Source organism: Catharus ustulatus, chromosome 2 (assembly GCF_009819885.2).
Source record: "Catharus ustulatus isolate bCatUst1 chromosome 2, bCatUst1.pri.v2, whole genome shotgun sequence".
NCBI lineage: Eukaryota > Metazoa > Chordata > Aves > Passeriformes > Turdidae > Catharus > Catharus ustulatus.
In genome coordinates, this window is record NC_046222.1 from 104753018 (window position 1) to 104778378 (window position 25361).

At 37.7% G+C, this 25361-nt stretch overlaps 1 protein-coding gene across 6 annotated transcripts in view; it reads right to left on the reverse strand.

Moving 5' to 3' along the window:
* The window catches only part of MID1 (midline 1), a 240584-nt gene that overhangs the window by 24964 nt on the left and 190259 nt on the right, over positions 1–25361 (reverse strand). For all 6 annotated transcript variants that reach the window (XM_033052708.1, XM_033052706.1, XM_033052710.2 and 3 more), the window contains exons 3-6: positions 21815–21910; positions 8662–8769; positions 5455–5603; positions 2045–2172 (exon numbers count right to left, since the gene is read on the reverse strand). In XM_033052708.1, the coding sequence (XP_032908599.1) occupies positions 2045–2172; positions 5455–5603; positions 8662–8769; positions 21815–21910 (481 nt within the window). The remainder of the gene's footprint in view (positions 1–2044; positions 2173–5454; positions 5604–8661; positions 8770–21814; positions 21911–25361) is intronic.

Genomic DNA, 25361 nt, shown 5'->3' on the forward strand with positions numbered 1-25361 from the left:
CAGAAGCCAGTCCTCTGCTTGGAAAAGATAGTGGTTGGCACTGAGGAGACTGCACCCTCAAATTCTCCTGAACTAACTCAAGTATATTCTCTGAAAACTGGGACAAGTGAATGGACCCAGGAAGTGTTTTCTAATGCTCTTCTAATAGTGCTTTGTGCCTTTCATTGCAAATTCTTGCTGCTAACAGCAGATGCTTGAAGACCCTGCAAAATAAAAACCTACCACATTTCTTCTGTTTTCAATTGAGCTGGAATGAATTGTTCTAATTCTGGCATTGAAATCAAAACACTCTAAATTACAGTAATTTGTTTCTCTTTGTGAGTCATTGTACACTCTGAGACTGCACATTACTCAGACTTTCAGTAAGGGTCTAATCCTGTGGGTTTTCTCAGGCCAAAGATCTCAGTTAGATGAGGTGGGGCTCTGCTGTGAGGAGAACCCACCCCACAGCCTGGCTCAGAGCACACCCCATGCTCTCTAGTTCCAGACACAGCCAGATCCTCCAGTTCTGTGATGGGGGAAACACAGTGTCACCAACACGAGAAAATGTCTTTCACTGCTGAGCCTGGGATGTTCATTGCTTGAGCAGCTTCTGGTTGCTCGTGGGAACTCAGCCAAGCAGCAATCTGCTGCAGCAAGGAGGCAGCCCCAAGGGAGAGGGTAACACCTGGACCATCCACCCCCTGGGAAATAGGGTTTAGTCCCTGCTCTCCCTCTTCTGACTGCTCCAGGCTGAGCTCCAGCTGTTCTTTCACTTCACTCTCCTGCAGTGCCTTTTAACCATTTCTCAATCCTACTTCCTCACATTCTGGTGGTGAAGAATGCAAGGAGAGGAGGTAGGAAATTCAACCCAGTTGTTTGAAGCACCTAATGCTTCCTGGGGCATTCTGGGGCTGCTGGAGGTAATACATTCAGGATTAAGAGGAAGAGTGTATTTGGTTTATGTAGCAAGGTTTTGGAAGTGGCTGGGCTGCAAGGGTTATCCCTGTCAGAAAAGATCAGGAGCTGACTCAGTCTCAGACAGAGACAGTTCTAAGATACACCTGCCACTGTCCAGAGCTGAGCCCATCTCTGGTGCTGACAGTGCCTCTGTGACAGCATTTTAAAGAAAGAGTAAGAAAGGCTGTGCACCAGTGGCGGGAGAGAAGAGGGAGAAAGGGTGATAGAAACATCCCTGCAGATGTCAAGATTGGTGAAGAAGGAGGGGGAAGAGGTGCCCCAGGTGCTGGAGCAGAAATTCTCCTGCAGCCTGCTGTGAAGACTGTGGTGATGCAGGCTGTTTCCTGTGGCACACAGCAGAGCACAGTGAAGCAGCCATGAAGGACTCACACTGGAGCAGGTTGATAAGCCCTGGAGGAAGCTGCAGCCTGCAGAGAGAGGACCACACAGGAGAAAGGTTTCTCACAGGAACTGTGGCCCATGGGGGACTCACACTGGTGCAGTGCACTCCTGAAGGACTCATCTGGCAGAAATGACCCACTCTGGAGCAATTGTTGGAGGACAGAACCCTGTTGGAAAGGCCCATTTTGAAGAAGCTCATGAAGAGCTGCATTCTGTAGGAGAAAACCCATGCCAGAATAGGGGAAGGGCACCAGGAAGGAGTGCAGAGGTGATGTGTGATGAACTGACCACAACCTCCATTCCTCATCCCCACACACCACTTTATGGGGAGCAGGAAGAAGAGCTGGGAGTGAAGTTGAGCCCGAGAAGGATGGAGTGGGGGAAAGCTTTCTTTTTAGATTTATTTTTATTTCAGTGTCCTACTTTCACAATTAATTTGCAATAAATTACATTAATCTTTCCCAAGTTGAATCTGTTTTGCCTGTAGCAGTAATTCTTGAGTGATCTCCTTGTCCTTATCTCAACCCATGAGCTTTGCATCTTATTTCTTCCCCTTACTGAGGAGATGGAGTGAGAGTGGCTTGGTGAGCATCTGGCAACCAGCCAAAGTTACAGCCACAGAGAGAACTGAAGAAAATCCTATCACTGCTATTTTATGGGGAATATATAATAACAGTACCTCAAGAAAAGAAAAAAAGAGTACCTGTAAGGTAATCAAGGCATTCCAACAATTTCTTCTCCCTGGTAAAATCTAGTGCGAAGGTATCAAATGTATCATTGAGGTTAATTTCAGGAATTAGAACCTGGGAGGATGCAGTTGCCATGGAAACCCTGTAATGAAAAGAAAAATGTCTTTTAGCACTCAAGACATAATGACTGTCATATCAAGGTGAATCTGATCAATATGGTTGTTATAGCTTCTCAAAAAGCTTGATAAAAGCTTACATACATATTTTATTTATATGGTTTAAGTTAGGAACTTCTCTTGCCACTTTTATTTTTGACAGTAAGATCTCCAATATTTTTTTTTTTTGACTTAGGCCTATCATGCAGTGTCAGATAAGATTTTGACAAAATATTGGCCAAGCAACAATATGCCTTGAATTCTTCTTTTTAATCACCCATTGAACCAAAGAAGAAAGGGTACTATAATTAGCTGTGTTTTAATCAATCCTGACAGATGCTGCATCTCTTCCCAACCCTTGTTTTCCCAAGCATTTTCTTCCTCCAAGCATGCCTTGGCACTGCAATCCCAATGGCTTGGTGCAGTCCCCACACCTCCTCAGCTGTTCACCACAGCAGGCTGCTGTTAACTTCAAAAGGCACAGGAGGGAGATAAAACAAATAGATGTCAGCATGGTTTATTTTAGAAGGCTTTTCCCTGCAAAGCATGTGTGCATACTTATATTTCCTCTAAAATTGAAAAGTTTCCTCACCTACCTTGTTTCAGGAGCTACATTCACATTTTCTCTGTCCAGATGTACTAATATAAAGAGATTAACTTTCACAAGAAAAATGCCATCAGGAAGCGCTTTTCAGACTCTTCAACCTGGTTTCTCAAAATGCATATTTCTGGAGAGCTGGATGCTGGATGTGTTTATAGAAAATTTGGCTAGTTTAAGGAGAGATCACTAAGCCTTATGCTATACAACAAAAATTGGTCAAATATTTCAGTCTGGAGGTAAACAGAAAATCATGTGTGGAACCTATGTCTGTTATCTGTCATTCATGACATGTCTGACCAAAATATTTGATTGCTTCATTTTAAAATTTTACCAAATTATTTACTTTTTTGTAGACAGGACTGAAATGACTCCAGGACAAATGTTAACTAAGGACTATTTTTTCACATATTTTTCTTGTGTAGTATTTTAAGAAAATACAATAAAGAAAGTCAAAACCAGAGCTGTACATCTCCTTGTCCTCAGCATAGTTTTCAAAAGCTGAGCTGAGGTCAACACTCTTCATACACAGTTTTCAGCATTTTTTTCTCTTGCAGCTGTGGATGTAGAACTTAGTTTAAAGAAGATCCTAGGACAGATTGCTTGATTGCTTGATTGCTTGATTGATAATATTACCAGGCCTTTTTGGACTGCTTTTGGGGATATGCAAGAGTTGCTCTATATTTACATGTGTTACAGTCAGTTTTTGATGACATCAACAATTCAAAATTTCAGACACCATGTCACCATATTAGGTTCAGAGGATTGAATTTCATCCTGTAGTTCTGCCTACTGTTCACACTGTAAACACTGATGCTGTACTTGATTGGAAAGGGATTTTATAAGATAAATGTATTTCAAGCACTGTAAATAATGCACAACTTAATCATCAGAGTGCATGTAATGACTTTTCTTGTGCAGTTACCTGTTGTGCTTGTAACAGAAGGTATTTTACTGCAATTATTTGAAATGTGTGGATGAAGAAATGCAATGAGTGCGATTTCAGGAGACTGCTTTAGCTGCTGGAGCTCAGAGCCCTGGTGAGACATGAGCAAATAAAACGTTGTTCACTTGTGAAGAATAATTTATTAATTATATTTAGCCTCTCTTTCCATTTGCAATTTGTCTGTAAGCACTTGGTGGTTTTTTTTACCCTTGGTTTTATTCAGTGCTTGGAATGATTCTCTGATTTTCAGGGTGTTCAGAGCCATCTCATTACAGACAGCAATGTGTGATAGACAAAAATTAAGTGTGCTTGGGCACATATGTCAGCTGGTCTCATTTCTGCTCTCCCAGTGTCTCTCCTGCGATTGTATTTATGATGCAACTGTTCATGTTTGCAAGTTCAAAGTGGAGTTTCTCTGAGTATTCTGTGGCAGTCACTTAGAAAGCCCTGTGTCTCCACAAGTTTCTGCCCTGCTGCTGGTTCTGCTGAATACTGAAAAAAGGACAGACCCCCACCCATAGCTTTTGATACTGGTAGTTTTACTACTGGCTTCAGCTGGGATGCCACAATGTTGCTTGGTGACAGAATATAAACCATGGTCTGAGAGACAAAATATAACCCACTGCCTTGCCTGGTCTTGCCTTTTTCAACTGACTTTCAGTTTTCTGAATATGTAATGGGCAACTCAGTGTAGCTGGCTTATTGATAAATTGATAATTAACTTTGCTGAAGACTGATGCAGTGCACCAGAGTAAGTGAAAGAATTTAAAAACATATGTAATAGCAGCAGGAAATTTCATGTTTTGGATTTGGGGGAAATTGGTTGGAAAATGTGAAGCTATAATGTGAACCCAGAAATAAAAAAAAAGTCTACTAAAAAATATCTATTTAAAAAAATCTTAAAAGATCATACTTTTGATGTCTTTCTTTGTTGATCATATTCTCCTTTCTTAAAACTTTTAAATTTTAAAATAAATGTTCTGATTGCTAAAAAGCTGATATTCCAGCAGAATATTTTTTCATCAGAAAATCCTGCTGAAACTCAATGGGTATGTTTCAGCATTCACAGCATTGTGCTGAAAAGCAGACCAAATTTTCTGATATCATGGTCCTTGTCTTTGGGATCCTTGATATATCTGGGACACTGAAGAGGAGCCAGGATCCTAAAAGGAGTAGAAATACCCTGCACCCAGGAACCCAACACAACATCTCTTCAAGATGCTTGGTGTAGGTTCACAAAGTCACACATTTCATCATCTTGTATTTTGTGAAGCATTTGCTTGCTATTTTGTGAAGAATATGAACCACTAAGATAATTCCCAGTTTCTTCTAAGGAGTGTACTTACTTGCCTGATTTCTTTCTCAGTCTCAGAATTTCTCATGAAGTAGGAATTTCACCCGTAAACCCTTTTTTTAAGTGTGTTTAACATCAGACATCTGCTTGGCAATCATTCTAAGTCTTTCACTTGTGCGTGCTGTTGTTGCAACTCTTTAATTTGCATTCTTTTCTGACTGCTCCTCTTCTCAAAGGAATGTTTTGATTTAGCATTACAGCAAGGTTCTTCCCACCCTGGCATGGCACAAAGTAGTATTTTGGGGGAATATGTCAACTAGCCCCCTGCCTTTGACCAGGTCTTTGCTGTGACAAGACAATACAGCAACTGTGACAACACAGCTGCCTTAAAGTGAGGTTTTTCTTTTCATTGAGAGGAACATCTCCTTTACCTTTCAGTGATATTTTTAGCTGTTTGCAGGAAGCGAGCATGATCGTTCTCCTTCAGTGACTGCTCAGCCTGAGAGATGAGGGATGTCGAGCGCTCAATGCACTGCTTGCAGTTCGCAATCTGCTGAGCCAGTTTTCTCAACCTCACCACCTTGAGAGGAAACACAGGAAAGCAGTCATGTCTCCGAGGTCACAAATCATGATTGGGTTTGCAATTCAGAGGCAAAGTTAGGCAAAGGAGGAGTTAAGATGGATGGCTTTGGTGACAAGCTTTGTGGTGAACTCCATCTAGCCATGTAACATTTTAAATAAGGGACAGGCACAGCCTTTCTGCATGAATATTTTCCACATGGAAAACAACAAGGGAGAGCCAAAACAAGCACAGCTGGCCTTTTTTTCCAGCAGAAGGAACGTCATTTCCTGGTAATTTCTGCTTACATGATAACTGAGGTCTATTTAGATAACCATTTCCCTGAAATTCTGAGATCTGTGTTAAAGGCTACTTTTGGATTAACTGCTTTTTCCTATTACTTAGGTGAGTTTCATAAAAAGAAAAAAAACCCTGAAAATAAAAGTTAACAGAAAAAGACTGTTCAATTCTGTTAATAATACTTGCCTGACCCCATTATGTGCTTTAAGGGTGTTTTCTTGTTGGATATTTTTAACTGGACAAAAGCACAGTAGTGCTGGAGAGCTGATTATTATTACTGCAAACATATGTGCTAGAGATAAACACAGTAGATGTGACTGTAATCATTAGCTGAAAGGTTAGGGAAGGGCACAGTCCTCCATTTAAAGACAATGTTGGCTAACAAAACTTCCAGGAACTACAATAGTTCCTGAAAGGTCTAGGAGTCCTTCCCTTTGTTATCACATCAAGATCATAGTCTGAACAGGAGTAAGAAATAGGAAGGAAATTAAATAATTCTGGTGTTTAGAAAAGCACGTTAAGACCCAGTTACATGCAAAATGAGGAAACTAACAACCAAGTGGGTTGGCAGAAATGTCCACATTTATAATGAAGATAACATTCCCAGTCTCAGGAATTAGGGCACAAGCTATGAAGTTGCTGATTTGACTTTCAGATGTATTTGCATCCTAATCAGTGATGAGGGTATCTTAGTGCAGCTGACAACAAAAACAAGTAAGAAAATAAACATTTTTTTAAAAAAATTCCAAAAAGATACTGGCCAAATTATTTGCGTCACATAATATTTATGTCTCTTTAAAGATAGAAACAGCAAAAAGAAGAAAATGCTGGGAATGTGCAGATTTTGGTAATGCTAATGATTTGATCAGCTTCTAGGATGAGCCAATGCCACAATGTTTCCTGTAACTGTGCATCTGCAGAGATTACAATTCAGTCTACACCAGCCTGGCCAGGGACAGGTTCACTGCAGTGTTAAGTTCATCTCTCCATTTAGTAATTAATTAACAAGCAGTGAACTGAAATAAGTGTTAACTTCTGAGTTTTTTTGCAGTAGAAGGAATGCCATGATTTGTGATGTCTGTATATGAACTACATTTTTCACTTGATTGATTCTTTCTTATATCTTCAAGAACATGAAGATGATAAACAGAAAAAAGAAGAGTCTCATCTCAGTCCCCACCCACTTCTGCAATGGTGGGAATGACATCTGCCCTAGGATTATTTTACCTAGTTGATATTTGCTTTTTCCTGTTACATGTTCTGTGGGATTTTACAGGGTTTGGGTGATAGGTGAGATTAAGTATGGAGCTGCTCAGAGTGTTCAGACTTGTGTGACTGAACTTGTAGCCTTGCAGGCACAGCTAGAAATTAGTATGTGTTTCCAGCTCTGTAGCCACACCTATAGTCCTATAGAGAAGTTTGTCATGCTCTACCTTCCAGAAACACTCTTAGCTATAGGCCCTCTTAAAGCAAGATACACTGGGCAGAGCTTCCTGTGGCTTTTCACATGGCTCTCTTGAGACCTTGAAAACTTTCAACATATACCACATTTGAGTGAAAGCATTCCAGACCTTGACTGGAGCTCCACTGATATAATTTTCAGCTCAAAAAAAAAGAACAAAGAATGGGGACAGATTCTGATAACAGCTCTATTCAATTAAATTTGGAGTCAATTGTACTACAAATCTTCCATGCTAATGGAAACTAGAATACATTTTTGCAAGCGACAATGTGATGTGTATACTGCACAAATCCAAATAACTGGTAAGTTTTCTACTTCACTGGTAGCACATCTGCTCTCTCTGCATAGAGAAAAAGAGTTGAAACAAAAATGAAGGCCATCTATTTCATTTGAAGGGAATTTTATTTTGTTAACAGCATGAGGAAATTTAGGTTTTTTTCACACAGTGTACAGGTCCTGTGGTTTCAAACATGTTTAAGTTAGCCCCTGCCTACAGGCTTTTCATTTCAAGTTAATTGGAATATCTTGACAGCCACATGAACCATTTAACCTGCTCTTGACTTTATTCCTTTCCTGAGCTTTTCCCACACAAGAAGAATGAATATCTGACTTAGTTAGTTTAGGAATTAAACAGTAAACACCTTGTATCTAGAAAATAAAAACATTAATTGAACTCCAATGTATTTCTGAGTTAACAGCTAGCAAAATATGTTGAAACTTGAGTATCAGAGATCTTTCCTGCTCAATGTGTTTGCTACTAATAATCATGGAACTTTGGGAATTAGAATTTGGGAATACACCTAATTAAATTTTTTGCACACTTTTGAAAATCTTTTTTTTTGTAAATAAGACCTCATATTTTCATGAATTACAATGATTGGAACAAAATTTTTATGTGATAGTATTTGAATAAAATGTTAAAGTATCTAGAAAAAAAAGAAAATTGTGAGACATGATTCTACATGCTGTGGCATCTTATGAAAGTTAACACTTTGGGGGAAATACTGTCAAGTACATGACAGAGTGAAGGAAACATTAAGTGGACATAATTTGTCATTTACCAATCATGTCATCATTTCTGGTTTTATCCTTAAAATCCATAATCACCTAGTAAGAGGAGTGCCAAATAAACAGTTGAGGTCTATCATACTAATCTTCAAGGATTTAATTCCTCTTTACATGAAAGTATCAGTCAGTAGCCAAGGACTACAAAGTGACTTTTACAAATTTCTAGCAATAATATCTCCAGTCAAAAAAGCTGCAATCCAAAGGAAACAGTGTTGACCTACTTGTAATCTAAAGAAGAAAAGCTTTTACCTTTCCTTCTTTGATTTTGGTTCCAATTATTTGCCGTCTTTGCTGGATTATTTCAATGAGTTGGTCACATTCTTCCATCAGCTTGGTTTCTTGGCGGGATGCATTTACCTACGAAACAAAACCTTATGATTAGCAAAACCTTTTTTTGACATTTTCATTTTCCACCTTCTAATTTAAAAATTGCTATTTCTAAAATATTGGGTTTGCATTTTTTTCCTACTTTCTGTGCAATCTGTGTTATAATCAGTCCCTTTTTTTGGATTTTGCAAAGTACTGAATTGAGTCACAATGTCTTGTTTGTAGGAGGCAGGACTTGCAAATAGATAAACAGGTATTTCTGAATCAGGTGAGAAAAGTCTGGTTCAGTTGGCATTGAGTGGTGTTAGCTCTAACACACACCAGTGAGAAGCCAGGTCTCTTTGGGAGGTGCTCCACACATCACAATTTACAGCCATATAAAGCCCTGCATTGAACACCAGCCTGCTAAGGGCACAAGCACTGGATCAGAGAGTCCCTCTGGTGCAGTATCCCCTCCCACTGCTGCCAGTGCCATCTGAGTGTAAAGAATGCTAGGAGGAAAGAAGTCCCAACATGTATGATTGTGGGAACCCAGGACATCCCTCTGGCTGCCTTGGATGGCTTGAGACCCTGGCAGGGGGCTCAGAAGCCTTGGCACAGAGCCCAAGACCCCCATGCCTTTGATTTTAACCCCTGGGAAAAATCACCACCTTTGCATGAAGAGTTACAAGTCACAAAAAATAAGTAGAGTATAAGTTAGTTTATCACAAGGTGAAAAAGTAAATTTTTAAGATTTTTTAGGATAATGGTCCGGGGTCAAGATGGAGGAATTTGGGTGTCTTCTGTCCTTCTTTCTCCTTCTTCTTGGCATCCATCTTCTGGGTGATGTTGGCACTTTTAGATTGATTTAGAGTAGAACTAGACTGTACAATATAAGTGATAGGAAGATAACTGTAAATAATGTTCACGTAGTTTGTAGTATAAAAAGATAATACCGCCCTGAAGGCGGGCAGTGTGCCTTGGACTGACGTGCTGAATGGACCACAATGGTCAGGGAAAGAACTTCTCAGATAAGATAAAATAAACAACCTCTGGAAACTACAGAAGACGACTCCTGACTCCTTCTTCGGTGCTCGGGCTGGTAACAGAGACTTTAAACTACACAGGCGATCGTCTCGAGCTCCTGAGACACCACTGACACTATATGATGACTCCCATGAATGCTTTCTCATCCTGCAACCACGTGTAGCTCAGTCTTCTTGAACCAGACACAATTTACACATCATTACTAATATTCAGAAGAATTAAATTATATGGATTTTATTTAGTGCCTCCTTCAAATCCTGGAAACCTTAGGAATCTGCATCATGCTACAGAAATGAGCACCACAGCTTAACTCACAGTGAAGTGAACAACTGCCTCCTTTTAGAGGGATTTGAACCTATCTCCTTCCAGCTACTTTTAATAATCCAAGTCCTTTTACTGGAAAGGACAGTGAACTACTGATACTGGATATATATGTACCATATATATCCACATATTGGTTCCTGAAAGATTCCAGTTTTAAAGATTCAAGTGACCCTACCAAGATGTGTGTTGGCTGTCTTAATTAATTCCTGCTTTGCCTCAGCAATGAAACAGATAGAAAATAGTGTGCTCATATAGTTTCCTAGAGTATAAATGTATGAGGAAATGAATTTTTTTAGTGCAGAAACCCTCACAAATATTAGCTTTCTGTAGAAAATGTTGAATTCTGTAAAAAACAAAAAGAATAAAACTTATAATAGAAAAGTTTGGGTTCTCAGATGCATATGTTCTACTTCTGAAGGAGACTGGCTTTTTCAGTGCAAAGTCAACATTCTATACAATCAGAAAAAAAGGAGAAAGGATTTATTTCAGAACCATGTTTCCATTTGCACTTTGCTAAAAGAAGTCAAGAAGGTAAAGCAGCTTTCAGCCCTGGCTAATTGCCCCCACAGCCATGTCAACTTTTCCACTGGGATAGCAAGAGTCAGTGGTGAACAGTAACAGGGAATACTTTCAGGTGACAAGTAACTATATTGCACCCCTTGGCTGTTTTTTCAGTCCGATGAGCCCCGTGATTCTGCATCAGTATTCTTTTCTTTCCTTCCAACAATGTGTTCAAACATGCATTTACCTGTAAGCACATTATGGAGCTCATTAAGCTTAAGCAAATGCTTATGTATCGAAATTTGGACCAGAACCAATTTTACAAATAATCTTCTTATGTGAAACACACAATATTTCCTCCAGGCAAAGAGAAGACTTGCTCATAAAGACCTGCTTTCATCAAGCTTTTGGATTATCTCTCTCAAACCTTCATAAAATTAAAGTTTGTTTGCACATTTTAGAGGCTTAATTGTTAATTAAGACATCAAGATCATAAAGAGTGAGTACATTTATTTCTGGAAGGGGTCAGATGTAGCTGCAAGTGCTGGTGAAGTTGTAGAAGGAATTCCTATGATGCTGTATAAGGTGCCCATGGTTCTCCTTACATTTGCTGTTTGTTCTGCCTGGCTTCTCACCACGGTCCATGGGGAGAGACAGAATGAAAAAACAAAGCCTCTAGCAGTGCCACTGTCTCTCCACTGATAGCTCAGGTAACCTGGCAAAGTTAGTCAGACTGTCCCTCCTATTCCCTCTGTCCCTGTCCTCCCATTGCCTCAGCTGCATCCTGCATCTTCCTCTGGCAGGAAACTCTGCAGCTCTGCCTTCTACAAGCTGCACCATGCACAGTTTCCCAGCCCTGATTTCAGTTTTACTCCTGGGTTGAAATTCCACCCAAGAGCAGGGAATCCTACACAGGCTCAGCCCAGAGATCTGCAGAGATCACATCCACCACACGCGGGCACAGCTCCTGTGTCAATACCAAGGTCGGCTCATGCCACAGCCAACTTCAGCACTTAATTACAGTAACACTTTTGGCACTTAATTATGCTAACACTTCACGGGATTTTTGAGTAGCTTCCACTTAAAGTGTTACTTCTAGCACCACTTACATCACCAATTCGCTTTGTCAAGAAGACCTAATTAATTTTTGGGATAACTGTCATGAAACATAAAGTTACAGGAAGGTTAAGTCAACATTGTTTCATTTAATACTCTGGGTGATTTGAATAATAATGTATTAATTGGATCTTAAAAAGCTCTAGACTAAGAAAAACAAAATGCTTGGAAAAAATCTCTGGATTTCTTAATGTACTGACTACAGACTTCTCTTTTTCTTTGAAATTGGAAAAGTGCACTCTTTTACAAACTCCATTTGAAGACATTTCCAACTTTATAGCTTGGACAAGCTTATTTAAAATGAAAATAATATTCTAAAATTATATGATACGTCTGAGCTTTGCATAAAAAAACCCTCAACAGTTAATCTATGGGCTTTTCTCAAGCTGAAATGTTCCTTAATCATATTTTCAGCCCCAAAGCCTCTGGTTCAATAATAACTTTATAATTGAGCACATGCCTAATTCTAAGTGCACTACATTAGCTGTGGCCCTAAAGGGACTATTTGTGAGATTACCATTAAATATTATTTACTTGTATGTTCCTGAGGAGTCATATGTCAGACTAAAGAGCCACAGGCATGGATCAGGGTACAGTACAGCACTGTACAGGTGCTACAAAAACACCAGAACAATGCTTTTCCTTCTGCTTGAGTCCTTTGACAAACAGCAACCTTGACAATAACTTCCAGCTGGGCTGGCCAAGGAATGTGAGTTCTGTCTGGTGAAAATATTTGAGGTTTTACATTCTACATTTTTTCCACATTAAAAAACAAGCCTTCTTTCCAAGGAGTTTGTTAAAAGAGACTGAGAGCTGCCTTATAAAGTCTGGTGACTGTGTCACACACTTTGTGAAAGTCTCCAAATCATAGAGAGAGCTGACAATGAAGGTTGATTCCTTAATCTGAGAATTTTCCTAATCTATTGTCTGAGAGTTTCTGCTAGACTTGGGAACATGTTTCTATGAAAAATTTCACTAACATTAATACACTTAGTTTTGGCATTACCTGGTTCCTTAATCATCCATGTCCAGGAATACTTTGAACCTAAAGCTTTCTGTTTCATTAGTAGAGTTTTTATAAACTTCTTTTCCATGCCAGTTTTAAATCTGACAAGGAAGCCTTGTGATTTAGCAAGAGTTATGACATCTACAAAGAAGAATAAGGACACATTCTAGTTCTCCTGCTTTTGTGGGGAATGTATTCCCATTTCTGTAACACACACAGACCTCAAATAGAAAAAAAACCAACAACCTTACAAATGCCAGGTTTCTTTTCAGGTTTTCCAGACATATGGATAGGGACTGTTCCCTTTGCCTCAGGAAGTAGGTGTAGTTAAAAAAAAAAGAAAAATAAGGGTTCCTCAGATGTCTGTCAGGGAGCTGGAAATAACAAGCCCTCCCAACCCAAAGGGGAGAGCAGGCCAGCTGTTCCCAGCTCCACAAGCTAAGAACTGATTTGGAAAGTGTTTTGCTCTCTGTAGAGGCTTCCTAGGCTTTCATCTTCAGAGACCTGAGTTAAATTGCAGCTTAGCTCATAAGAAAATGAATGTGGTGGTATCAAGTCCCCAGCAGATGTTTGGGAAATCACAAAACTACAGAATGGTTGGAGATTTGAGGTTACAGTGGAGCTTCTATAGTTAATCCAAAGGCAAACAGAATCAGAGGGTTGGATTCATATCCACAAAAACTTCCTAAACTAATATACTGAAGCAAAGGATTTTTTTAGAGTCTCAGAAGAATGTTCCTTGCAACAGTAAAATTTTTCCTCTGAGATTCCTTATAGGTGATGCAATTCTCTCCACAAGTGCAAACCTTCGTGTGTCTTTTTGGCAAACAATCTCTAAATGACAAGCAAAATAAGACATCTTAAATTAGAGGCGGTCTGTTTTTTTAAGGTTATGGTCTCTGTGACAAATTAATCAAAACCAGAGAAATTTTTATTTACTAATCATCTATTGGTTATGCAAAATGGAAGGAAGTGGGTTGCAAAAAGAGTCTGATCTTTGGAAATTGAGGTATGAATTTGAGTTTCAGTTTCATGATTTGAAAATGGTTTCAATTCCTTAAAAAAATAATTCTTTGCAGATGTGGCTGTACAAGTAAAGAAAGAAGAGGTATGAATTTTTCTTTATGTGTTTGAGTTCATAGTTATAGAACGACTATATATAATGGCTATAGAATGTCTATATATTCAAAACAATTACTGTATATTCAAAAGAAGACAAAAATATCAGAAAAGTAGATTGAATAATTCCACTCAAAACCCATTACATCGTTGTAACATACTTCACTTTAGATTTTTTTAGAGACCGAATTTCTTCTTACACCAAACCCAGAAACTGAGATTAAAAAACCTTTTTCAATATACAATGGCTGATACCTATTTGCACCAGGAAAGCTTTCTTCATTGTCATGTATATGTGGAATACATTTTCTTGGATTAGTTTCCCTAGATGAATTAAAGGATTATACTCCTGTAAAGAGAGAGGCCTGTTTATTTTACTCTATGTTGTAAAGTGAGTATGAGACTTCTTCATAGATCCACAGTGTACTGAAGTATTATTTTAATATTATCCATATGTAACTTATTTATTTAATGGAAATACAAAGGATAATCATTAACGCACATTTGTGAAAAAATTTCTTCCCTTTATTTTTATGACCATGGGAGTCATGGATTCAAACTTCCTTTATTTCATATCCCTATTTGGTATTATTGCTTGTTCAGTTTAGTCTTCTACAGAGCAAAAGCAAAACTCTTGGAAAATAACTTTTTCGGCTTTTCCCTAGTCTAAGCGTAAATCTGATTTTATCTATGATGACAAACTGTGCCTTTGGAAATATGTGATATTAATCAGTTTGCCATCTGAATGGATCTTTTACAATATTTTTACTTTGAAATGGTGCAAAAAAAAATAAAGAAAAAAGAAATAGTAAATGGTCATCTTCCATTTCAAGTGTGCCAGAGGCTTTGTTTTTGTTTGCATTCCACATCTATCTCTAACCAGGAGACCTGTGTTTAGAGGCAGTCTCAGAGCAGGTTAAACAAAGGTCAGTGCAAAAATATGCCATTTTACCCTGGCTACATAGGAATTTTGTGAATGAGGGATCAATTAGGCTGGGATGGCTAAACCACTTTGAGCCTGGCAGATAAGACTATCTGCCTCAATCTTGACTAAAAGTAAACCTTCCTTAGAACAATGAAGTACTCATTTTACTTCCTAAAATATTGTTATAAAGTTTTTTGTCCCACTGTGCTTTGAAGCACATTGTTGAGAAACTAGCCAGCAAGACACCTAGAAGTCCCTAGTGACATTTACAATCTCATCCTAAAACAAAAAAACCCCAGAATTTGATGGGGGAAAAAAATTATAGGAGCGTCATTATTTTCACTCTTTTTTGGTTTTTTTTTACATTTTATGTTTGACCTTTCTTTAAACCTAAATAATGAAAATACTTTTTAATTGAACAATATTTAATTATTTATTGTTTTAACTTTGTTTTTCCTGCTGACATTAAGCCTTTGTTCCATATTGAGCAAAATATTCCACTTCATGTGTTTCACTTAGGGTAGAAAAACAAAAACTATCAAATAATCACTGAAGTTCAAAGGACTGCCCATCCTTTCATGATGTTGAAACCAGTGCACTTGTAAACAATAGCTCAATACTTTAAACTGTCATCCAGGATCCAGGGTCTTTAACCTAGTGTTTAACATGCTCACAAGAGGACCAGTGCCTTTGGTCTCCCTGCTGCTCTGGTTGCTCTTTAGCTGTTTATGCGAGGCAGAAAAGGGAGGAATTCAAGAACATTTTGTTCCCATAATGACAAACGACTCAGAGATAGAAGGATCCATAAATTGACAGCATTTTGACTGACAAGTTACAGTCTCTGACAGCAGGCACAAAATATTACCTGCTGCATTAATTAATAGTGGTTAATAGCGAACTAAGCTCCATTTACCAGTCTAAGGACAAAGTCTTGCAAGAATATCAGTCTATCAAAAATCTGAGCATCTGGATATGAGAGAAAGGGAGAGGTGGAGCAAATCAGAGCCGGTCACCTTAGCAGGCAGTGGCAAGCTCAGCTATTAATTTATACACAATCTGTGTGACCTCTTACCATAACTACAACTCCAATTTACAGAAGGTACAAAATTGTTGTAGGTGCAATTACATATTCCAGCACATGCTTAAACTGTACTTAAATTATATGCATAAATGCTGCAGTTCCATATTTGTATAGGACCAATTATACATTTAATTAGTAATTTTTGAAAACTATTTAATAGTGCTTTAGGGAAATAGTATCTGAATACTAGGCTACAGCTTAACTATTTAATAGTTCTTTAGGGAAATAGTATTTGACTACTAGGCTACAGCTTACTAGGCATGCAACTTAGGACATCCTTGAATGAATATTCTGTATCACCATATGGCATGCAGCATGTTTTTGTTTCCGAAGTTTCTCTTTTCATATGCCACATAAATTTAAGACTCTGACTAAAGTTTACCTGAGATTTCCATTGAACGAAATCAACCTTTATGAGAGTGGAATTAAAAGTAGAATGAAAGTAATTAGAAAACAAAATAGATCATGCCACATATTTAATCAAAATAATGTTAATAGACAAAGAGTCTCTTGTAACTTCTCTCATTAGAAACTATCTTAGAAAAAAAAAAGCTGCAAACTCCATCTTAAGGTTTATGCCTGTCATCAGGTTTGCTATTAGTACCTTACTGAGAGTGAGAACCCTTCAACTCATATTTTTCTGTCTTTTTCAGAAATCAAAAAATACCCTTTACTTTTAGCACTTAAATATAGTAAATAAATGTAGCTGCTGAACAAGCATCTTCACAAAAATGGAAGATAGTGGGGCAGAAGAAAAAAATTTCTGTGGAATTCCAAGTTAGGTGTGAAGTTATCACTCATATTCCACAGTGATGGCAAACACTTATCTAACCCATTGCTCCTTTTCTAGGAAAAAAAATAATCCCTAGAAAAGTAGATTTCTTATTTCAAAGATTTTCTATGACTGTGAAGGCCATTTGCTGCAGATCAGATACCAGCATTTACATACAGGCTTTCCAACTAAATTTTCCTATTGAGAACTTCTCAGTTTACTTGAGCTATGACAAAAAATAATCCCAAATCTCAAGGAGTAAGTACCGTGCAAATTGGTGAAAACAGAGCATTCACTGTTTCTTATTGTGACAGACAAAGCCTCTTTATTTTTCAAGTGTCCTTTGGGAATTGTATTGACAGCTGAGTTTTGATTTTGCTGTCTCTCAAGTAACAGAAATGCCATACAAAAATTGACGGAGACATTTTGTTGCAAAATTTCAAGCACTTGTCTTGTCACTGAAGTCTTACTAGAAACTCAAAATTCCATTATTAAAAATTATGAAAATTTTCTTGTTTGGGTCATTTCATTTTTATCAGTCATACATAAAAATAGCAGCAACAAAATTTTTAGGTGCTGTCATCTTCTCTTCATTGGTTTTGCACTACTGCCTTAGTCTGATTTAAAATATATCTGATAAGTGTGAGTGTTGAGTGTCTGTGCCAATGAAATAAAGGTTTTTTCAATATACTACTTTTTATTCAGGTGATTATATAACATGACTATATAAAAAACACCATTTGTCACACACAAACCCAATTCTTGACTGGGAACTTTACGCTGAGATTTTGCCTGCAGCAGATCTTTAGAAGTGAGCTAGAAACTGAGCATTTCTATCACATACAAAGAGCAAAGGATGCAGCAGTTTGAGTGCTACACAACTTGAAAAAAAACGCCTCCTTTTTATGGAATCAAAAATTATTTTACAGTGTTGTCCAGAATCTGCTTCCTATGACGTTTGGTGAATTCAAAACAAAACAGAACAAACAGAAAGACTGAGATACAGATGCTATAAAGCTGTCTGCAAGCAAAACCTATTTCCTTTCTCCTCCCTCTGAGATAATTGCTCCAATTTCTCCACCAGTTGAGTTCAGATTATGTTTCTGTCTAACAGATGAGAAGCTTCTTGGTATTGACTGCATAACAGATATTTAATCATGCATTTTCTAGAAGAGATGAGAAAAAAAAAATCCAAAAACAAAACTCAAATTGCTTAGAAACAACATAAATGCTCAAATTTCTGTCTTACGTCAATGAATGCCATGGTCTAAAAGACTTTAAGACTTTTACAGAAACCTCACACAGTTGTAGAATGGAAATTATGACAAAGAAGCAAATTTTCTGTGACACAGCACTTTGTTTTGACACAGAGACACAGAGAAACCTGTAACACTAAAACCAAGGGGAGAAGCTAAACACATTCTATCCTCCCTGGTTCAACTGGGAAGTGGCTAAATCCCGAGCTGCCTAAAGCTGGAAGGGCACAGCAGAGCGGGATGCAGCCCCCATCAGCTGCATGCGCAGGTGTGCAGGGGAGGGGGCAGTGCTGCAGGGCTCCCAGGCAGGGCAGGGGTGCCAAAGGCCACACTGGGGCCCCCCCAGCACACAGTGGGATGGAAGGAACCCTGGAGGTGGGTTGGTGTGGCCACGGGAGTGCTGTGACCCAGAGATTTACCTATAGTGCCATAGCCCGGACCATATATTGGTCAATCCCAATTTTACAACTGTTTTGGGAAGACTTGTATGAGGCCCCTGCAAAAAAATTAAAGACAAAATTATCCAAAACAGTTTTTAATGCTCTTAAAAATATTTTCTGCACATAGTATCAGAAGGGTGAATGCTGTGAACTAGGACTACAAAGAAATACATATCCAAGTAGTAGCCGTTTCTATTCCATTCTCTCAGTTTGTGGGGAAAGCTCTATTTTATCCTATGAATGAGTTTATTATTTCATGCAGCCAACCCTGCACAGAGTGAGGGGCAGAGTTGCCTCAGGGAGCTGCCCTGGGTGAGGGGATGCTCTGCAGAAAGCAGCCAGGACAAAAGTGTGAGGTTGTACACTTGCCATGGTCTGTAAGGAAGGAAAACAAAGCTTTCCTGATTAACAGCCTTCAGGGTTTCTGCAAAACCAAGCAATGACAGACAGCATTGCAGAGCTTAGGAGAGTGGAAAGACAGAAAAATTAGTGTAAAACAAAAAACATGTTAGAGATGTGTCTGAAAGATGAGTAGAACAAGTGTGTCAGCATGGTCCTAAAGAAACAGAAAGATTTGGGACAGAAAAGAGTGTTACAGTCTCAAGCAATCACATTTCAGGGTGTGGTTTCCTTTGAGAAAACCAAATTTTAAAAATAGTTGCCATAAGCTATTAAACCGTGTTAAGCACGAAAGCAGACATTCAGATGCTAAAATTATTATTATAATAAAATGATAATATTATATCTTATTTAAAGCAGTAAAGAACACAGGTTTGACTTGATTTATTCACAAAGGTTTCCCTGCCATTATGACCAGAACCACAAACAGGAATGCAAGACTGGAAGCAAACTTCTTGAGTCTCCCAAGATCAGGTTCTCCATCAGGATAAATCCTGTCATAAATTGATAAGCTCCATCTAAAACCAGGCAAGATTTATATCTCCATTGCTGTGATGAGAGGCCAAACCAGATACCCCCTCTCCAGTAGATGGAAGGCCTCCAGCTTCCAGATTATCTACATCACTGATCAGCGTGTGCTCACGGGAGAAAAGAAAGAAAATAACTGTTTCAGAAAGGAATAAATATTAGTTTTAAAATGTAGAGAGGCTGGGATTTGGCCTTTGCTATAGATGAAAGTACAGCTGGGAAGAATGCATGGGTGGATCACTAATCTGCCATAAAGCTGGTTCCTGGGAAGCCATTGACAGCTCACTTGGTTGATGAGAAACAGTGGCTTTGTGACAGCATTTGGTTTGGCTGGCAAGGATTCATTTATTCAAAACACACAGAGCCTGTTTGTTGTTCATTTTTGGAAACATCAGCTTCTGCTCCGTATCAAACCAAAAAATACATTCCTTGTTCATTTTTCATGTAACACTGAATTTTTAGGCTTATGACATGATTAAGGCTTATAAAAAATGTTATTGTTCATAGCTACAAATAAATGTTAGTGAGCATGGCTTTTAAAAGTTTATATATCTCAGAATAATGTCTTGGTAAATTTAATACAAGTAATAATAATAATAATAATAATAATAATAATAATAATTTCCTTCCTTGTTTTTCACAGTTCAAACTATATGTGAAACTGAAAGCTTATTTCCTCTTTTTTAAAACTGGTTTTAAAGCCCTCAAAATCTAAATTAAAATTAATAGAAATTAGGTAAGGAATATCCAAGTAAGTAACAAAAGTCTTTAAATTTGCTACTTATGTTTTTATATGTCTAAAAATTATGTACAATATATTTTACATTATTATCTGTAATATACCTAAAAATGAAAGAGAAAGCATTCACTGTAAAACTAAGTTCCTGCTCAGTTTCAACATTTAACATTTCAGTGAGTTCATATGTCAAAATTAATTCAGTCATTGGAAACTTTTCCTAGTATTTTCTAATTTTACCTTTGCATTCTTAATGTTTTAGCTAATATATTGTTTAATTTAATTTTTAATTTGGGTTCCTGGTTTGGGTTGAATTTCTCTCCTGAACAAGCAAGAAGAAAAAGAGTGTACTGACTTTTTAAAAATCTATGTTAGCCACAGTTTCTCCAATGCTGGAGATATGCACATCATATCTGAAGTTTTCACAGGGCTCTGAGAAACAGAGATAACTTTAAAGTTTACTTCTCCATCCCCACTTGCCCAATTTCCAGCACAGCTGAGGTCCAAGGTTTTGACTGAAGCTCATTTCTTAATATTTAGCTAATTTAAATGCTAATTAGACTAATTTGATGAATAAAACATGGTAGGAATTCATTAACAATGATGTTGAGCTTGCTTTATGTCTAGAGAGAAATTTTCTAAAACAGGACTCCAGGGACAGCAGTGCATCTGTTACAGCTGAACAAGTTGGGTTCTTATACTAAACTTAGAGCTGGTAATATAAAATAAAACTTAGACCTGCAGAACTGCAGAGAAGACAGAGGAGCAATTTTAAATTTTTCAGATCTAGCACATCTTGGACAAAGGCCACCAATGAAGAAGAGGCCTTATGCTATCCTGATCCATCTGCTTCGTGGGGTTTGCTCTGAGCTTTGGATGCAGAGGAAGAAAATGTGCCTTATCTCTGTCTCTCAATACCTACTAACGCCATTTCAGCTGTTCTGCCTGCTGTTATTGCTGTCTATATAAAGAAATTAAACCATGCACCTCATGTCTCATACTGGGGATAGACTTTTATGGTTTTAAGCTCTGTGAACTTGGTGAGGCTCTAGAGAAGTGAGGCAGACACGAACACAGATAAGATGATCTCTTTGGAAGAGTAGGGGGTTGTTTGGCTTTCGTAGGTTGGTTGGTTTGGGTTTGTTTTTGTTTTTCTGCTTTTTTTGTTTGTGTTTGTTTTTGTTTTGTGTTTGTTTGCTTTACCTTTTTTGGGTGAACTTTTTCTCACCTTTTCCTGGGTGGGAGGGTGGAAGTATAGGTTCAGATCCCACCCTGCTACAGATTTTTTTTATATTCAAAGTGGAATATATAAGTGAAACAACTAAAAGGCCCATAAGAACCTGTTTTCTTTGGAAGATAAATATATTTCATGTATGACATTTGACTACAGATATGTATTTAGATATTTAATTGTGATCAAAAAAAACCAAAACAAAACAGTGGTAAACAGAAACCTAAATGAGGATGGGAATCTGGATGTTCCTACTATTTTGCCTTTATTTCCACTTGTAAATATTTCTCTATCTCACATAGGACATGGAAAGACAAGTGCTGCAGGTAGCAAGTGATGTGTTCAAGTATAGTAGAGGTGGAGGCCATAACAACACACTATAAGTAAAACAGGACAGAAAGGAATGTAAAGGAGGTTATCTGTATTGAGAATACCACTTATCAGTGAAAAAGTTGTAAGTCAGTTAACCATTATTTAAATTAATTTCTTCACTTGTTCGGTTGGTTTTATTTGTTTTCTTGGGATTTTTTTTTGTTTGTTTCAACATTTGCTCCTGGATGTTAGAAATGAATGTAATCGGGTTTATAAGCATTTCTCATGGAGGTCAGTACTCACCTCTACATGTTGACAGGTCTGAATGAGTTTTGCCAGAAGAGTTTCCAGTTCAGTGTTCCTCTTAATAAGGTTGGTGAGGTTACTCTCCAAATTTTGCTGTTAAAATAGAAGAAAAAAAAAACATTTCAATGAATTTAATACTTAGGTGAATATTTGAAAAATCTAATTACATGAGCTTTTAATACTGATATGTTCCATTATTCCAGAGCAAAAAAGTTCAAGTTAAGAATGAATTCTGGAAAACAGGTTTTCTAAGGACCTAATAATAATTAGATGAAGCACTTAGTTTTATTCAGGAGCAAAAAAAAATGAGTAAGGAGAAGATTAGAAAAGGCAAGAACATATCCCCAAAAGAAATATTTATTTTAACTGAGAACATTTTTGACTCCTTATTTCCCGCTTTGAGTCTAACATCTGAATTTAAAAGCCTGCTGCTAACTAAGGTCTTGGAATTGGTCACCACTTTCTTCTTAGGATTTGAAGTGCTAGGGGAGGGGGTTGATCTATTTGATTTTATTCCCTAGTTAAGCAGAGTTATATTTTTTAATAAATAATTCTAAAGAAAAATATCCATTCTACGGGTAAGAATGAAATACCTATTCACAAACTTTCTGTGTTTATCAACTGATTATGACTGCCACAAATATCTGTAACTGTGGTAGAGCAAAGTCCTTTCCAGCTCACAGATCTGAGGCTGCATCCTGGCAATTGCATGGAAAATTGAGATCTAACAACAAAGGGAGGTCTCAGCCTCCCTTCTCCTCCCTGCATCCACAGGAGGGAATCCCAAGCACCTGAGGAGCAGGTCTGTGACAGCTCTGAGCCACTCCCTGGAGTTACTGAACAAGAACAGCAGAAGTGGGTCCTGTGCTTTTCTCCTCACAAGGACTGCAAGTGTCTCTGGACAACTTTCATTAATTTCAACCCTCCTCATCTTTTATTAATGACCTGCTTTTCTTCACACTACTACTTTCCCTCTGGTGTGTCTATTCTATCATTTCAGTCCCTGCAGCTACCATTAACTTACCTGACTTGTGTAATCCTCCTCCAACTCCCACCTCCACACATGCATTTAGAGAGTGTCTGTGAGTATGTGTGTGTTTTCTGGTGTTGTAATTCCCTGCCTATTTCATGCTGTTTAAAACACCTTGTTCTTTGCCCTCCCTTTCTGCAGCTGTGCAGTTCCATTCCCATTTTTGCATGCTGCTACAAACAAATGAAGAAGGCAGTATTTAATTGCTGAATGACACACTTTGGCATGTACCAGGGCTGATGCTGTAAGCACTGGAGAGGCTGTCAGTTCTGTTCCACTAAGGAAAACACAACATTTTGATGGCTTTATGTATATGACCCTTCCAAGAAGTGTGATGGGTACTTGAAGTACATAATTTTGGCATTTTCTTCCCAGCAGAGCTGTGCATATTGTGTATGACAAGCTCTGGCTGTAAAAATACCTTCGACACTACATTTATTTTATAATCCTTTAAAACAAAGAGAAACAAGAACAAGCATTTTTACAGAACTGTTTGTACATTTCCATAAGCCATACTGTGAATGATCTTAATTGCAAAGGCATGTTGGCTGTGCTGTCAGATGTCCCTTTGTAGGGCTGAGACTCACATGCAAAGTCAAAATATCATGTATTTTTATAATATCAGGTAACTTTTGCTTTCAATAAACAGTTCCTGCATTCAAATGTGCAAATGCTCTTGAAATTTTATTTATAAAGCTTCTTAATTTATATATTATTTTTTTATGGGTTTTAATATTTTACACTAAAATGTTTCAATGAAAATTGTGTATTCTGCATTGAGGTTATGTAATTTAAAATGTATTATTGAACATAAAAAATATTTGCAGTTGGTACCTATATATACTGTGAAGACAAAATGTACTCAAAACAATTGTGGAACACAGCAATGATTTTGGATAACTGAAAGTTATTTCTCTTCAACTGAGGCCATTAATACTTGAAGAGTCAGCATTTTTTCCCTGAAACAGAAATGAATTGACCCATAGATTATATACAGATTATTATATTCAGGATATTTCCAAAATCTGGATATAATAATCTATATTACTGTGTATATATATATTGGATGGAGAACAAAATCTTAGAATAAGTTTCCTATCCAGTGACTATAAATATAAATCCATATATATTACTATGGCTTCACACAGGTCTCTTGATACCTTCTGCATTTCCTGACCGTGAAAATGGAAGAAAACTGTGAAACAAGTGAGTTCCCTTAACAAAACTGGAGTTAATCCATTTCCATGCTCTACCTCCTTGTGTAATTTTCAATATGGGAAGCCTGGAATTTTGTTTCCATGCAGTTTGGTATGCAAGAGATTGGGTTTTTTTAAGTCAAGACTAATCAGAATTTTGTTAAATTTTTGTTGAAGAACATCAGTTTCTATTAATGCTTTACCAGACGACAAGAACCTGGTGGTTGCTGTCTGAAATTGATGTCAATCTTTCCAGTTTCACTAGGACAGTACTGAATGGCAGCTCTTAAAAGTGGCCTGATTTGACAGTTTTAAAGCTCATAGAACTTGATCAATTCCTGCAGTACGTTTACCCAGATTTTTTCTTGGCAGTATCTTCCTCTAGTACTTTTCTCTAGTTATTTTCTCAGGCAGACAACAGAGCCACTTTAGCTACCATGTGAAATAAAGTTGCAGAGTTTGAGCTCTGCCCTCTTTCTTTACTCCATGTAGGGGAACACAGAAAAGGCCTGAACATTTAAATTTCAGAAACAGATGTTTGCTCAGAGACTTTCCAAAGTGTTGCAACCTCATTTCTCATCCACACCAGGAACTTCCTCAGTTGCGTAAGACAGCAGTGCCAGATTTGGAGGTCCGGCCAACTTAGAAAATTAATGTAGTTGTTGTAGACCAGAATTCCTGGGAGAGTGAATTTTAGCCAGGTTTGAAGTCTGAATAAAGTGTGCTCTCATATTATGATGAGTAAATGTGAAAATGAGTAGCAGAGTAATCTGATCCCAAGTATCTTCCTTCTTCCCACCTAATCTCCTGCTGTTCTGTTGGGCAAACCAAATTACAATTGTATTTTTGGTAATGTTCTAGGTAAATCATAATTTCTTAAAAAACACGTGCACCTTCCTTTTCTTATCTTTTTTTGGTCAGTTGTTAATTTTCATTGTTATTAAAAACTGATCTTAGAAACTCTGGTGTTTTTTTATTTTAAAGATGCACAATAGTTGCTCTCCATTTGCTCTGTGGACAGGCTTCACATATGTTAACTCAGCAGAGCAAACTGCTCTCAAAAGGCAAAAGCAAGGCTGAATGCTTCCTGACTTACCAATGTAGATCCAGCCCAAGATCTTGACATTGCATGCATGCTTTGAAATTGCTTTTACAACATTCAGTATAAAATGAAAAGAATGCTTACCCTCCATTTGGCATGGTCTGACAATTATACAACATAAATATTTCTATAATCTTGGCATAAATCCAAGCAGATGAAACCACAAACACGTAATTGAAAAGGACAGTTAAGGATGATGTTTCATTTTGACTCAGC